This window comes from Diadema setosum, chromosome 7, assembly GCF_964275005.1.
Source record: "Diadema setosum chromosome 7, eeDiaSeto1, whole genome shotgun sequence".
NCBI lineage: Eukaryota > Metazoa > Echinodermata > Echinoidea > Diadematoida > Diadematidae > Diadema > Diadema setosum.
This window is the reverse complement of record NC_092691.1, coordinates 3,446,113-3,464,075: the sequence shown is the minus strand read 5'-3', so window position 1 is coordinate 3,464,075 and position 17,963 is coordinate 3,446,113. Positions and strand designations below refer to the sequence as shown.

The 17,963-nt window shown below is 37.1% G+C and overlaps 1 protein-coding gene across 1 annotated transcript in view; it reads left to right on the top strand.

Moving 5' to 3' along the window:
- Positions 1–17,652, top strand: part of LOC140230580 (arrestin domain-containing protein 3-like) — a 32,750-nt gene extending 15,098 nt beyond the window's left edge. The window contains exons 2-7 of the mRNA XM_072310722.1: positions 7,906–8,040; positions 9,699–9,934; positions 13,029–13,211; positions 14,018–14,218; positions 16,035–16,200; positions 17,465–17,652. Coding sequence (XP_072166823.1) covers positions 7,906–8,040; positions 9,699–9,934; positions 13,029–13,211; positions 14,018–14,218; positions 16,035–16,200; positions 17,465–17,652 — 1,109 coding nt within the window. The remainder of the gene's footprint in view (positions 1–7,905; positions 8,041–9,698; positions 9,935–13,028; positions 13,212–14,017; positions 14,219–16,034; positions 16,201–17,464) is intronic.
- The last annotated feature ends 311 nt before the right edge of the window (positions 17,653–17,963 follow it).

Genomic DNA, 17,963 nt, shown 5'->3' with positions numbered 1-17,963 from the left:
GATATGTATGTATATATATATATATATATATATATATATATATATATATATATAAACCCAAGCTTCTTGTATGAGTAATATGCCTTATATGCGTTATAAGTTATATTTAGTTCAGTTCAGTTCAGTTATGTTCAGTTAAATTTATTTTCATATTTCCATTTTTCTCAAAGAAATAACTAAATCTTTGACAGTGGTAAAACAAGTGAAAATACAATATATATATATATATATATATATATATATATATATATATATATACATACAACCATGTCTTTTTATTGCACCAAGCACAGAACATACTGAACACAAATGTTTAAATAGATATACGTATTATATGCGCCTGTAGAAGCACTTCATGAGCGTTTTGTCCATTGTGTTCCACAGCGTGCAATGTCGTCTTCTTAGTATACATTTAGTATGTAGCAATACATGTTGTTTTGACATGCATTGTGTGGACTATTTTGACTGCAAGTTTCTTTACCTATAGTTACCCGCTTCATCATAACTATTGTGAGAAATTGACCGACCCTTGTAATATTTCTTTTGTTATATTGCCTTTATGACTGAAATAAACTAAACTGGACTCAACTCAGCTGGCCTCGACTCAATTGAATTTCAATCAAATGAGAGGGACACAGAAAGAATGGTTATTTTGACTTCCCTCTGCGCTAACTCACCAGCGCATTGAATGGTCGGATTTTATTACGTGACCCATGTTGTAAAGTACCGATATTTGCAGCATGAATGGGGAAAGCCATCACTGTATTTGGTCCTCAAATTTCCGCTCAATTTGACTCCAATCCAATTCTGCTGGGCTATTTTGCGCTCGGCTGCACGTTCTCTCATCGATCGCCAAATTGGCTGACGGATTTCGCAGTTATTTTAGTGTTGAGCTACAAGATATTTCGCGGTAGAAGTCGGTAGGGGTAAAAATAAGCAAGAAGAGTTTGTTTTCCTTGAGGTTTAAGATGGCGTGAAAAAGAAATTTTCCTTAACTTTCTCTCTCTCTCTCTCTCTCCATGTTTTTTTTTTTTTTTGTCTTATTTTGGGGTTTTTTGTTATTTGCTTTGGATGGCACATTTCTCATTGCTTTAAGCAATTGCCTTTCAACGACATGTGGATATAAGCATTCGACTTTCATCCAACCATATCTGTAGGCTGCCGAGCTAAGATGCGCTCTAAGTCCCTGTATTTATACATTTGCAATAAATCTCAATTGAAGGACGAAACCTTTTCTCCAACGAGATATACATTGCGATACTCTGCAACGCAGTTTTCATGATCACAGTCGCTTTATCTCGCTTTTTCTTTGAGCTTTTGTTTACTATCAGACATCCAGCTCATGTCAGTGCTCGTGCCAGCACCACCTACGCGCTCACACACACACACACAGACACACACACACATACACGCACACACACACACACATACACACACGCACTCTCACACACACACATACGCACACACACACACACACACAACACCACACAACACAACACACACACACTCACACCATCACGCACACAATTACACATATATCATCACAAACATATACATCCACCCACAAACATGTTATTTTACGAGTGTATCCCTTTAATATCCTCAATACAAACTGCCTGCGTACATAGCCGTCTACGCACACGTGTTAACCTGCACGGAGCCCTGTGTTCAAAATGTTTGTGATGACATTTTCTTGGTTTGCGCTGCTTTTGTCTTTCTTCGAATCTGTAAATGACGTAATCATAGTGATGGGAATGTAAAGATATTGCAAAGTAAAATCACAATTAAGAGATTAAAAAGTTGTACCGAAAATTGTCATCTTAAGCAGAGTTAGACTTGAATCTATGGATGGACCCCATAATATAGCCTCGAATTAGCGGTAATATATCCTAGTATGCAATTGCACTTGACCTATCAAAATCAGTACTACATTAATCCATTTACCGTGTTAACCTGTTGACTACACCTGCTGCGCCCGGATCATTCGTTCATGCTATGTTATTTTATGTTGCGTGATGATGAGAAATTTGGAAACTCATTTTCCTGTCTCACTTCCGGTCTTGAGGTCGTACGACCGTTCTGATCGTATAAAGTGCGGCGAGCTTTGTACGTCACTCAAGCCCATGATGTGAAAAAGCAACTGCGCTCACTTTTGAATGACAGAAGGTGGCGCCATTTATCTGGGATGATGTCATAATAGACAAATAACCCTCTCATGCGTTCACTGTAAATACGAATACATTGTGATTGACTTCGGTTAAACTAAAGTGTTTAGATAATTGTGCAAAACAATGGGAATGCACAGTCATCTATAGCAAACACTGCAACAATAAACTCACCACATTTGTAAAGAGGTGTGTTGCTCATTTTCTATTGCATCAACATTTCCATTGCATCAACATCGGTCAACGAATCAAACAGACCTATGATAATCATAATGTAAAGTTATATTACCTGCCTTTCTAGTCACTTTGTACAAAAATTGTTAAATAGAAAAGTACTGAAGTTTGTTCTTTTTACCCACATTTGTGTTACATTTTCTTTGTACTTGTCGAGTAAAAAAAAGGAAATCAAGAAAATTAAGTAATCAAGTAAATCAGTAAATCAAGATTATTGTTATTTTGATAATTTATATTCAACACAATATAAGCACGTTGAAGTAATATATATATATATATATATATATATATATATATATGACTCGAAAAGTATATAGAGGCTCCATGATAAGCAAATATCTCACCGAATGACTGTATATTATGAATGAATATATATATATATATATATATATATATATATATATAAACATAAACATGTAGACAGAAAGATTACCAATAGATAGATACATTCACGTTATTAACAATTTGTGCTTGTGTATATGCTTTCCTGGACATAAAATTAACGATTTCAGATCGCAAAGCAACTGCTTAAGGGAGTAAGACCACATCTAAATGATAATCCATACGAAAGCCCGATGCACCGACGTTATTTATAATGCCACGAATCCAATCATATGTTAGCATTATTCCAATTTCCATAAGGGAATATGAAATTTAAGGAAATTTAGAGGTAGCCCAGTTTAAGTCAATTAAGTCTTTCAGCTCATGCACGTAAACAAGTGAATCCGCCGCTCCCTCCCTCCCTGCATAATTATCTATCTATCTATCTATCTATCTATCTATCTATCTATCTATCTATCTATCTATCTGTCTATCTATCTATCTACCTATCTTTCTCGGCTTATTTTTCTTTCTGTCTCCCTCTATTCCTTTCTAAGTCCTTCTCTCTTTACATCTCCCTGCTAGTCTACTTCTGTCTACAAACATATATACACACGTTCTAAGTTCTCCACTTTTCTGAGTGCTTTGATAACATTAACCTTCCCATTCCCTCACTCTCTAGTGCTGTATCTATCTTTGTTTGTTTATTTTTCTTCTTTTCCATTATTTCTCTCCCTCTCTCTCTCTCTCTCCTCTCTATCTCCATGAGAGAGAGAGAGAGAGAGAGAGTGTGTGTGTGTGTGTGTGTGGTCTTAAAGACACACACTTACAAAGACACATCACACACACACACATTCTCTCTCTACTCTCTCTCTCACTTCTCTGTCTCTCCCTCACACACACACGCACACACACACACACGCACACACTCACTCCTTCTTTCTCAATCTCCTTTTTCTCCATATACCTCTCCCTCATGTTTGAGATATTCACATCTCTTACCATGCTTACACAGGAAAAAAAAGTATCACGTCGCATCATACATACACACAAACCTACGAGAAAGCCCATTCTGTATATCTGTACACGGATCCTATAAAAGTGACAGCAGAAAAAAAAAATATATATATATGTATATTTATACATATGAGATCGTCTTCCTCATTTATGATTTCTTATTTTAAGATCGCAAAATGCATTTCTTTTCTGATTAAATTACACTCTATGGCGTTCGACGTTCCCGACCAGCAGTGTATGGATTATGCCATGCAATCTCCCCGTGGAGATTTTGATCAAAACTGCATCTGCACGGAGATATGCTATCAATCACTAACGTAAACATCGAAACACTTGCTTACGGCTACACGATCGAAAAATAGAAATATGGAATGATTTATCTATTCTGTCTTATCAAAATCAGTGGTTTTGGTTTTGTTTTCTTGTTTGTTTATTTATTTATTTGTTTATTTGTTTGTTTGTTTGTTTTTTGTGACGTTGTCTTTGCCAGACAGCTCTGTGATACAAAATGGCGAAAGCTGTGAAATGCTTGCCTTGCTATGGCGCCGCTAAAGATGTGTGCACTGTACATATCTATGAAAGCTTGTGTTTTCTGTTTTGTCTGCTTCTTTTTCCCCCGTCATAATGCAAGATCATCAACTCGAAACAGAAGTAGACTAGCAGGGAGAAAAACTTCGAACAGAAGTAAACTAGCAGGGAGAAAAACTTGGAATTTTCATGTATAAACTAACAACTAATGAATTACCATCCGTTTTTATTCACATGTTCAAAAGAAATCGCTCTATTCATTGCTACCCCACTCGTCAGAGTGACGCTTATCACCTTCCCCGTACTCGCACTATTTTTGCAAAGAAAACAATTATGTTTACTGGACCCAGATACTGGAATGACCTCCCTCAAGATATTACTTCTTCCTTATCCTTATTCACCTTCAAACGCAAACTAAAACGGCTATTACTTAGTGGATACACACTACCCGGCTCTTAGCAACATTTTTTTTTAATACCCCCAGTCTTTTGTCTTTGTCTGCAGCTCCAAGTTATTTGATGATACCGTTATAGCACTTTTGTGTGTGTATGTGTGTATAAACACGGCGAAATATGTACAGTCTCGTTTAAGCGATACTAAAGTATTCATGTGGTTCGATAGTTCGTTTTTGATACTGATTTTGCACTGGTACAATTTAAGTTGGTCGAGATAAACATGTCCGTTCTCCGTATAATTTCACGCCTATAAATTCGGGAACCTACAGTTTTTACAAGCATCATTGCTTTTATGTAGGCCCCATCATATTTCTGAAAGTTTATTTGTAATAGCCTCAGATGAAAACGACCATTTATATTTGTGTGTAATGTTTGTTTGTCTTTTTTTTTTCCTCAAACACAAGATATGGTTGTATATGTTTTGTACTTTTGTTTTATTGTCAATCATTTTGTAATCCCATCACTGAGAAAGTGGAAATATGAAATAAACTTGAAACTTGAAACTTGAAACTTGAAAAGAGAAAGTAAACACTTATTAGTACGAAAGCACTCGTACAATCTCCCTTCCATCGATACAGATAGGCAATGTACCGGCCTTAAAAGCGAAATAATCATTTACCCAAGGAGAATTCACTAGATACTAAATACTACAACGAAAGCAGTAAAAGATCGTTGGAATGACTCGAATGCCGCAAGCAGAAGTTGAGAAAAATGTATTTCCGTCCTCTTTTCTCTGTAAAATTGATGTCCCCCGCGTCCGCTTATAGAAATTAGCGTGGATATCACAGTACAATTAATCGCCTAATGGAAAGCAACTAAACTTGCAGACCTTAAGGAGACACGGGGGAGCTTGACTTGCCTACAAGCTTTAAAAGTATTTTATGTTGTTTTATTTCTTAGTGACAATGAATAGGAAGAAGGATAATTCAAGTGGCTGAAGACAAAAATAACCGTACAAAATTAAAAATACTCTAGATCAGTATGTGTGCAATGCATGCACATACGCGCACGCACACACCCCCCCCCACACACACACACACACATATATATATATATATATATATATATATATATATATATATCAATATCATCATTTAAAACATGAGGATATAGCGCAAATAGTGATGTCTGAAATATATGTGATAAGAGAATCAAAATATCTAAATAAATGCGTCGTTATCTAGTGTTGAAAGTATCAACCAAAATATGGATAGATTATTAGAGAGCGTTTTGGATTGTGTATGTTTTTATGGCATTTACCTTTAATTAGGTAAGTAAAAAGGCTGCTGTATCATGAATTTCATAAAATTCTTGTTCGAGCAGCTCCTGCTCAAGCGTACCCGAGCTCCAGGCAGTCTATCGTCCCCGGAGACTCTTAAAAGGAGAGCTATTTGCAAGCATGCTAATTTATGATGTCTGCGACTTCTTGCTCTCTTCGAATGAAATAGAATAAAATAAAAAATAAGAACGCTTTTACTAAATTTTAGTAACATAAAGCAAATCATTGAACGTCCGCTGAGGATTACTCGGAGTGTCATTATTCTCACACTGCTGGCATTGTCCTTTATGTCTGTGAGACGATTTGTGCTTATACAATTAATTATTCCTATGACAATCATTGTATTTGTGACATATTTTACATGATTCTTTCTTCATCATCCCCACTATGTTTAGATAATCTTATCTGCGATCTTTGTTTAGTTATTCATCAGCTTACGTAATGTACAATAGTTTTATTCGCTGTAGGTTAACGTACAATAAAGACAGGTCTTAATTACAGACACTGTATGTGTTTTAAATTTCAGTACAGGGTTAATGAAGGACCGAATGTCCATTTCAAGCTTCATGATTTTTTTTCTTTTGTAATCTACACTGATTATAAAACTAGGGGGAGCTGCAGTCCTTACGAAGCCGTATATGCGTGTCCAATAATATATTCAATGTCATGAAATTCATTAAATAGCCTCCTAGAAAAAAAAAGAAGAAAAAAAGAGAACTTACCATACGATAAGTCCGTCGTGTTTGGGTAGTTGAAATTAGGATTTGCTGTGAACTAAGTACAAATCAAAATGAAATCTTGCACCACAGAAGATTGCATGTGACATGGGAAAATATATTGAATAAGTGAGAATACGTGTGAACAGGTATCTATAATTTGTTGATATCATTAGCGAAAGACAAACACACACACACACACACACACTCACACACACACACACACACACACACACACACACACACTCACTCACACACACACACTATGATTGGACCATCTGGTGGAAGATGGAGGTGATGTTTTCCAGAGCCAAACAGTGGCGCCTTTGGTCAGGATCTGGAGTGAAGAATATGACCTCACGTGACCTAATTTCTCCTTTGGTGCGAGAACAAGGGATCGGGATCATCTGCCATGCATGAAGTCAGTCCGATGAGAGAACGGGGCTGCATGCAATGAATACTGAGTGTGACTTCGCCGAGCCTTGTACTGTGTTGCATATCTGTACGCATATTATTTGAACAATATGAATGATATGCTCTTGTGCTCTTTTGTGGAGCTCTTTCTATATATTCATTTGTTTCCATTCGGAGAGAAAGGACACTGTATAAAATCATGTAATGTTTCGATTTCAAACGTGTGTAAAATATAATTATGTTTAATTATCTGAATATGTTTACTAATTTAGACATACATTATGCATATGTTATTTCAAATACATGTACATATGTATGTATATAATATATATATATATATATATATATATATATATATAATTATTTATATATACATACATATATATATATATATATATATATATATATATATATATATATATATATATATATATATATTGGATCGGTTAGTATAGTGTAAGGACAAATTTTTACATTCTTTCTCATCACATGTGAATAGATTATGTATGTTTTCATATGTAAACATGCATGACTGTGTGAATTTCTCTGCTTCTGTGCCTGCATGTGTGAGTATAAATACCCTTTATATTAATATACGTACACCTGTTGTTGTTGTTGTTTCTTCTCATTCATTTATTCATATACCTTTTATGTATTTTTAATATATATCGCCATTATTATATACTCACAAAGACTATACTTCGTCTCGGAAGACGCTCGAAATGAATGTGTGTTTGAGTATAAACGTTTCATCTATCTTGGTTTATGTCTTGTAGGTCTCTATATGCATTTCGTTGGACGAGCAATGGTCAACTGGACGGAGATCGAATCACGTGGGAAGTCAAAGGTCACTATACCGTACATGGCCGGAGAGTGCTACTTTGATCAGAAGATCACAATACTTGGAAAAGGTGGGACACGTATGAAGGTAGATGTATTTGAATATGTTTATGTAAGTATGTTTACGTGCACGTGCATACCTATGTAAGAATATGCATATGCACACACGCTGCATGTTATGTATGCGTATATGTGCGTATGTGGTGTATGTATGGTAGTATTGTATGCTTTGTATTTACTTATTTCTTCTCTCTCTCTCTCTTTCTCTCTCTCTCTCTCTTTGTCGTATTTCTATCCACATTTATTTCATATCTTCGTTGAGCGTGTATATATATATATATATATATATATATATATATATATATATATATGTATATATATATAATATATATTTCATATGTTTATATGATTATGTCTATTTCTTGAGAATTACACATCAAACCGGACGTTGTGGATGAAAAGGGCATAAATTTGTCATTTCAGACGTTGGGCGCGCACTAGGCCTTAGCAGAATCTGAATTACTTTTCGCAGGCACGTTCAGTCCACGTCAAATACAGGGGATGTCTTCTTCGTGAACAATCAAACTATATCTTCTCGGGGTCTGGTGGCCGACTTTCTCTCCTTAGCTTCACCTGAATTGTTTTATCGTTCGTGGCCTGTATAGCACGTGGCGTCTCAATTTCATGAAAATCGTGCGAGCTCGTCGCGAAAAAGCAGACGCTGCATCAGGCAATACGTGCTTGTGTTACGTATATTGTATATGCATCTAGTGCTTCTCTACCATGAATGATATCATAATTCTTGATGGTTGTCTATTTATCGAATTCAATGTCTCTACATTATACTAAATTGCGCCAACGAGCTCGAATATTCGAATGTAAAAACATCAATTCAAATTTTACATGTTAAACTCAGTTTAATAAGAAATTTGCAAAATTATCATTCAACAATAGTCGTCAATGTAATTCGTGATGCTTGTTTATTCTGATTGTAAACGAGAATGACCCTGAGCATCATACTATTGTTGAAACATAAAACTATAGAGATTACTACATAGATAGTACGTACATTGTATTGGATAACACATGTTGGCATACCCTAACACGTCTTGGATTAGCAAGACTAATGATACTGTCTGGCATTTTTCTTTCTATTCTTAGAATACTAGTAACCTTTAGTCTTCTTAGAATGAAAGCATCAAATCGGGCGATAACTGTTACATCTGTATGTTACATGTTAATGTTGATATGTTTCTTGTTAATGTTTTATTAAAAAAGATAAAAATTATTTTAAAAATGTGTTACTCTATATCAATCTCGCTTGGTTGGTTTCTCCCTCCTAACCCCCCCCCCCCTATCTCTATCTCTTCCTTTCTCCATCTCTCCCTCTATATATGTCTCTAACTTTCGATTCCGTCTATTTCTCTCTTAATCTATCCATCTATCTATCTATCTATCTATCTATCTATCTATCTATCTATCTATCTATCTATCTCTATCTACCTATTTATCTCTGTCTCTCTATTTACCTATCTGTCTCTCTGTCTTCTATTTATCTATTTATCTAACTATCTATCTCTATCTGTCTATCTATCTATCTATCTACCTTGCTTTCTATCTACCTCTCTATCTATCTATCTTTCTATCTACCTCTCTATCTATCTATCTATCTATCTATCTATCTATCTATCTATCTATCTATCTATCGATCTATCTGAACCAAAAACAGAGCCTACCAGCGACGACGACTACCAACTCTCGTTGGAACCCGGGACGCACAGGTTTAACTTCGAATTCCAGCTCCCACTCCGTGTCCTGCCCTGCTCCTTCGAGGGCACGCTGGGTTATTCCCGCTTCTTTGCCCGCGCTGTCATCGACCGACCCTGGAAATTTGATCACGTGACCAAAAGGGGTTTCACAATCGCTGGAGTTCCCGTGGACCTCAACACCATCCCGAATGCGATGGTACGTGTAAACAGCTCTTCTTGCTTTTATTTTTTTTTTTTTGTCCCATACTAGTATATCAAATGCAAATACTACATTCAGGTATTGTAAGGAAAGTTTGTGCATACTTTATGGACACAAGATGCAATTTGAAAAAAAAGAAGAAGATAGAATTCGTGAAAGTCATTCACCGGAAAAGCGCAGCGTGATGGAAATGAAGAATCGCCGGTCTTTGGAGGGAGGGGTGTATGACGGATACGCTATGAATTCCCTCTATTTCATGCTGAAAAATGCATGAGCCAAGTGTAATTGAATGGCGGAGAAGTGGTCTGGAACAGTCCCATGATCCGTTGGCTTTGAATATTTCATAACTCTCCTATGATCTTTCCCTTTTTTGTGAGGGAATCTTAATACCGCCGTACATATTCCGATGACAGTAAAGACTGTCGCGAGTGCATAACTCCCGCTCAGTCCCACATTAAGTCATTGAGTAATTCACTCCATTCCAGTTAAAGTGAAAAACCATCGTAATTCAAGAGAATTTTGATTGTGCAGAAAGAGTGATAAGAAACGATAAAAATATGAAAATAGATTTTTAAAAGATGATTATGAAATGTAAAATTGCGAGTGTAAAACTAGTGCTGTCCGTCAGTCACATGTGCAAATTAGTTGATATAATGGGGTCATAATTTGTATTAAAAGACATACACTTGATTTCTCCCCCCCCCCACAAAATGCAAGCAAATTTTCTTTCTTCGAGAAAAGCTCAAGAAGGAAAAGTTATATCCTTCATATCAACGTGTTGTAGACTTCCCACGCGTGTATTAACTGCATCAAATCATTGACAAGAAAAATAGCTTTATGAGATTCATACGCAAAACCATTACGAAGCTTTAGGTAATCACATTATTGCCCTGATTGATATCTATGTCACTCCATAAGATCTATAATAACTTGTTGAAAAAAGAAATAGAATGAAATGAATTGAACTTTAGGTTCTATAGTTTAAGCATTCTTCTCCCAATTCAACTGAAAATTTCTCCTTTCGGTGTGTTGCACTTTTGTTTGCGCAAGTGTCGAAGAGAACAAATTTCTCCTTTGCATAATTTGTGTCCTTTTTGAAATAATGCGCTATGCATCAATAATGTGAAGGAATTAGATTTCACCATAAAACTCACTTGACATTCAAAACTTTGTTTGGCATGATTGGAAGACGCTATATAAGCTTCCTGAATAACATTCATTTAAAATTTTGTCCTTTTTGTTTCGTTTCTTCCAAGAATGTTTGCAAGAACCGCAGCGGGCAAACGATAATTATTACAGACCGCTTAAGAAAACTAACAAACAAATAAGACGAACAATCGTAGATAGTCATGTATCTTTCAGACATTCAAGAGGGTTTGAGGATGAGCATTAGGCGCCGTATGTAAGCTGGATTGTCGCCTCTGTTGCGTGCTGATGTTTGAAATTCAGTAAGATTTCAGCAGCTATATAATCAAAGTCTAGGAGGATATGAGTGTAAGAGGCTCAGAGTATACGTGGTGAAAATATAGAGGAAATAACAACAACAACAACAACAACAACAAAAGGGGAAAGATGTGAATATTTGTCTTGATCTTATAAAGAATCCTAGATTCCATATGAAACCTGTGCGTGTAAAAGGGGGCCTGGGTGAAGTAGTATTTGAAAAGGGTGGACCGGGCGCTGGGAGAGTACATGAACTGAAATTCTAACAGTATGGATGAAAAGTCACTTATTTCCATGGCAACAAGTGATCAAATAAAACTTAAATCGAGATGGATATGAATAGCAAATCTAGATTTGTCCTACCCAGACAACTTTTTCCGTTGTTACTTCTAATGGAGTATGAAATTTCATTCTGTGAGATATCGTTCTATGCTGTTATTTTTATCTAAGCATGGTACGATATGACTCGCTGATATTTGCTGATTATTGCGAAGACGCTGTTGACTTTATACCTACATAAAATCTTGCAAAAATAGATGATATCTACATGTACGACCTTATAGCATTAATTCAGCTACAGATGTTTTTGATTCTATACTTGATATTTTCCATTATGACCGATGCGTGTGCTTGATATATAGACAAGTTAACCTCATTCCATAAAAAGCTCTCAGGTCAGTTAAAACATTACTATCATCTCCCCACCCTCATCTCGACCCCACCCCTCCATCGGTCATTATGGGTTTGTGTGCACGTGCTCGCACTCACGTGATATACGGTGAACACGTAAATGGAACATGTAAGTGGAACAAACATACGTCATAAATATATTGAGTAAATTGTAAACGTGTTGGTGTGATAATAATTTATATCATCAAAAATAAAACTGAAACCAATTCATGCTGCATTCACCAACATTTTATTTCGGCACACAAATTTTCGAGCGATTCGCTCTTTCTCATGTGTCAACACTTGATAAAAGAGCGCAGTGCTCGAAAATTTGTGAGTCAACTTTCAACTTGGCTAGATTCAACGTTTAAATGGTTATTTTTGCATTTAAACTCTTCATTATAGTTATACATATTTATCATACATAGCGTATTCACAGCATGATTTGCGATTGGTGAAAGCGTTATCTCGTCACAACCCCTGTTCGCATGACACTACAGTCATGGAATACCGGCAACCCAGTGCGATAGAATTGACTCAAAGTTACGAATATAGTATTTCAATGATTGATTGATTGATTGATTGATTGATTGATTGATTGATTGATTGATTGATTGATTGATTGATTGATTGATTGTTTTATTTGAATTTATTTCCATTTTATGTTTATAAAAGCAAAGATAAAAACACAAATAAAATTAAATTATAATGCTTATTACTATTGAATGACGTTTTGTCTTTTTATGATGCAAAAAAAAAGATATCGAAAAGTATACTTTATAACAAATTGTAATGCGAAGTAGTCATAAGAGCAAAAGTGGAACGGTATTCAGGTTGAAAAAGCCGCTTCTACCGTTCAGTAGCGGTAGGAGTTGCTGGAGTTGCTGTTGTTGTTGCTGCTGCTGCTGCTGATGATGATGATGATGGTACTGTTGTTGTTGCTGTTGCTGCTGACTTTTGTTATTGTTGTTATTTACAGTCGCAGGTGTACGCGGAGGATGAGAAGATAGTGTGCTGCCTATGCTGCGCAACAGGGCCAATCAGCGTTACTGCGCACACGGACAAGAAGTGTTACGTACCCGGCGAGACGGTGTACATCTCGGCCACGTTGGAGAACAAGAGCAACAGGAGCGTGTGCACGTTGGAGGCCGAACTTATTCAGGCACGGCTGAGGAAATTAACACTGTTATTTTTTTCGTTATTTCTCGCCATGTAACGATTTCAAGCTGGTTCCCTTGGCATACACAGTGTAGTGAGGGTAGCTCATTGAGCGGCGAATGTTTGCGAACGTAGCGAATATCAGCGAATTTTAGGTTTCGTCATTGTTTGTAAACAGTAGCATTCAATTGTTCGAAAATAGTTGTAATCAAATTCGCAACCAGCTTTCATTGTCACAATATTTTTCTTCTCGCAAAAAAAAAAAAAAAAAAATTGAACAGACGAAACCTAAAATTCGCTAAGCTCGCAAACATTCGCCGCTCTGTGAGATACCCCCTGAAAGTGAAATTCCTCCCTCCCCCCACAAATTACTCTACTGAATAAGAACTGTATAAGTACATAAAAAAAAACTCCAAGAATAATCCGATTGTAGCGAATACGTTGCCATCGATGTCATTGATGATTTTTTAGATATACATCTTTTTTTCAATAAGTCCTCTTTAATCCCCTTTCAGTTTTGTACTACCGGAGATGATGGTTGATTTATCATGAGACATTACAGTTGTCAAATTAAAAAGGTATGAGACTCGTGAACGAGTTTAAATCAGGATGGCAGATATCTCTTTAACAGAGAACATGACGATCACAATAATGTACAATATTGAAGTTCAAGCTCCATAGGCCCAGATTGTGCATTACTTGATTTGAGTTTATTGAAAATAACCTTGAAAATATTGCAATCAAAACTGATAAAAGATTGAGCCAGAAATTGAGTTTCACCTTCCTTTCTCTGTTTTTTTCCACACGTAGTCGGTAAATTACGGCGCCAGAAGAGAAGGAGTTGGGGCGCCGGGCTTCCGTACGACATCGCACGTGGTAACAAGTATTATGTATGAGGGTTGCGGTGCTTACTCCAGAGCCACGTGGGTGCAGAAACCACTGGTCATACCACCGGTGCCGGCAACAGGCCTTGAGGGCTGTAGCTTCATCGACATCAAATACTATATTAAGGTACGCCTCAACATAAGCCTACAGCTGGTGGTTGTCATTGTTAATTTAGATCGAAAAAATTGAACGTATCCTCCTATTACATTTTCGACTATTTGAAAAAAGTTGGCATGTTTGACACTCCATGCTATACTATTTGAAAAATAAAGTAACAGTTTATGACGACATTTTCCAAATAGTACACTATTTTGTAAAACGACGTCATGAAGAAATTGTGCCTTCATAGCGCGCTGCCTCCTATAGTCACTTAAGGATCCCTCCACAACATTGCATCCACCACATCATTTTCGTCTCATCTTTCCCCCTTCTCTTGTTTGAATATTTGATCCAAAATATAAAGTAAACATACTCTTCCTACTTTCGAGCTGCTGGTTAAAACTAATGGCATCGGTACCTCTGACAGTACTATTCACTTCTGGGCTGAGCCTCTCAGTGACAAGTAACAATTTTGGAGTCACGTGCCTATAGTTTTAACCAGGATCTCTGAAGGCAAAATATATTTGGATACTACTATCGAGGTCGTTGGTCAGGAGCAGATAGCAACGCATGCGCGACAGTAACGTTCATGAATATTCATGTTTAGGAAGAGTCACAAGCTGTGTCGAGAAGCTCATAGGTGAGCCGAGCCACAATAGCTGAAGGGTATGGTTCTCGTTTAACGTTGATACCGGTTTTACGCCCTCTAGCGAGATGAGTCGATGAATCGTGATAGGAGCATAGCTATCACTATGTATTCTTCACTCATCAGTTAAGCTGCGTTTACACCAAATCCGGCACGGGTTTTTTTCTGCGGTGCGCTGAAAGGAACCATGTCTGATTTTGTTACAATATCACTTCCCCGCTGATAATTTTGTTACAAAATTAGTATTCTACTGTTGATTTTGTTCCTCTTGATTTTGACATGAGAATAACATTTTGGGTGACTTTGTACCGAATTACTGATTCTTTTTTACTAGAACCAGACATGGTTCCTTTTAGCGTACCATAGCAAAAACCTGGCCCGTTGCCCGTATACCGTGCTCTGTGTAAACGCGCCATTAAGGGGATGGCTAATAACTGATCAGTGGGAATCATTGGGAATGCTGGGGGATGATTATTCCAATCCTTCATTTAAGAGTACATTATATATCTATTGTTGTGTAAAAAGTATTTGCTTCAGAATGGTCTCATATTCAAGTAATGTGCAGTTTAGTGTTTCCAGATTTATTAGCATGCCTATACAGGCATGATTCCCACTGATTAGTTACCAGCCATCCCCTTTACAGTACATTAGTCTTTTCAAACGATTTTATGATGACAGCGCATGCTTCAGCTAAGGAAATGATTGATGTTATTTGTTCATTGTTTAATCCTGGTAATGAATGCCCTCACTTACTACCTACAAGCTGTGAGTGAAGATCTTAGATGTTCTCCTAAAACTGAGTTGAGATCCTCAATGAACTAGCAGTATTCTCACATCACATTAACGATCTGTATAAGGCGACAAAGATTTTATATGCCATCCGACAAATAAGTCAAATACACGGTATCAACCATGTATTATGTATTGCTTAAGCAAATGTGCCATCGACTGCAATATCTTTTTTTTTTTTATAGTGGCATAAATTAAATTCGCTGAAGCTGTTGCTTTCTCCTTTTACAAGACACGTCGTATACATCGCATACAGTACTCTGTATCAATATTTATATATTCTGTGTCTAAGACTACATGTCAGAGACCGACACTACTTTCTACCTAACATCCGGCGAGCTTATCTTGATGGTTCCGTGAAATTCCATTCATAATTTATGGTTGTTCCCGAAATACCAAATGCCACAGTTCACCGCCGACGTTGCCAGCACTCCATTCGATGTAGACCTGATGCTGGAAATAACTATAGGAACAGAGCCGCTAGAGGGCAGCTTTTTCGGTAGGTCTATGGAGAGCCAAGACGCTGTAACAACAGCCGACATCCACGCTGACATGGCTAAATCAGTGGAAGATTGTAAGTTTGCTTCTCTCTCCCTCTCTCCCTCCTTCTCTCTCTCCCTCTCTTTCTCTTGCTATCTACCTCTCTCTCTCTCTATTTACCTATCCATCTATCTATTTATCTATCTATTTATCCATCTATCTATTCATTTATCTATCTATCTATCCATCTATCTATTCATTTATCTATCTATTTATCCATCTATCTATTCATTTATCTATCTATCTATCTATGTATCTATCCATCTATCTATTCATTTATCTATCTATTTGTCCATCTATCTATCCATCTATCTATCTATCTATCTATTATCCATCCATATATCCATTTATCTATCCGCTTGTCTATCTATCTATCTATCCAGCTTTCCACCTATCTATCTCCGTCAAAGGCTAGCTTGTTCCCCCCCCCCCCCATGTCATCTACATTATGCAAGTTTCTGGATAAGGCGTTTCCCAATACAGCATTTATTTTTGTTCTTGTTTGTTTGTTTGCATTTTTGTTTGTTTGCATTTTTGTTTTAGTTCTAGTTTTTTTTTTTGTTTTTTTTTTTTTTTTTTGGGGGGGGGGGTTACGTGAGGGAATTGTTGAAGAGCAAAATATCACTGTCATTTGCAAAACGTTGCGTATTCTGGGAGGCAAGGGCATCTTCTTCGACCTGATACAAAAAAGGAAGATTATTACACCAGCAGGCCCTATATAGCCCTTGAAATCTCCTCATACATTGGGACAATAAAACTAAGGCCATTAATGTTTGTTGCTGTTGCTGTTGTTGCTTTTACTAGGACGTTGCATTCCTGATACAAGTATGTCTACCCCTACAACGTTTTGAAGGCCCAGTATAACGGTTTTTGCATGTCGGTGTTCAATGAAACACTTCACGAACTCAAACAAGGCAATGGATTAGAATGGAAATATTGGCCAAATTTGGATGAGGACAAAAAGAGCTAGTTGATATAAATTTCTTTCATCTTATTCCCCTTTTTTCCAAATCATATTTTCTGTTTTTAGAAGCATTCGCGAAGTAAGCGGGATTATCTTGACATTTCACTCATTATGTGTCTCAAAAATTAAACGAAATCGTAGTGATTCCATTTTACCTGAAGACAAAATAAGATAATGTCCGAATTCATTGTTTGTTATCGGTGGCGGTGGTGATGCCGTTTATGCTGACAAAGTGTGATACGTCATATTCATCTCAATAAATTGTTCATCATTCAGAATCTCTTCTTTATAATGTATAGCAGTACTGATCAATTCCTGTTTTGATGATATACAGTGCATTCATACGAGCAATGTCACCAAGGTGTGCGAGAAATACGTGACGAGGAGGACAACGAGTACGTCTACGGTGGTCTAAGCTTTTCCCCACTCTACAACTTCTACAAGACGCCGACATCGACCCCGATGCCTCCGAGGCATCAACAAGTTATTGCGTCCTCGGGCGACAAATCGACCACGCTTTAACCACCGGCTGACTTTGGCCGTCGTGACTTTGAGGAGATCTAGACTGGCGGAAACCTGAAGTACGAATCGCCGGGGAAAGGTCGTGTTGACGAGGATAATGTTGATTCTTCTCGGACCGGTTATCGGATAATGGGAATGGGGGCAGTGGGCTGAGTGGGTGAGACTCATTCAGCTAAGTCCTGGTTGATCATGTTGATAACGAAACTAACATCTGAACACGGGCTGGCGAACGTGATCCACCTACACACCCAATACACACTCCCTTCAGCGTGGGCAGGTTCTAATCTTCTTTTACTTCCATGATTTCGTGT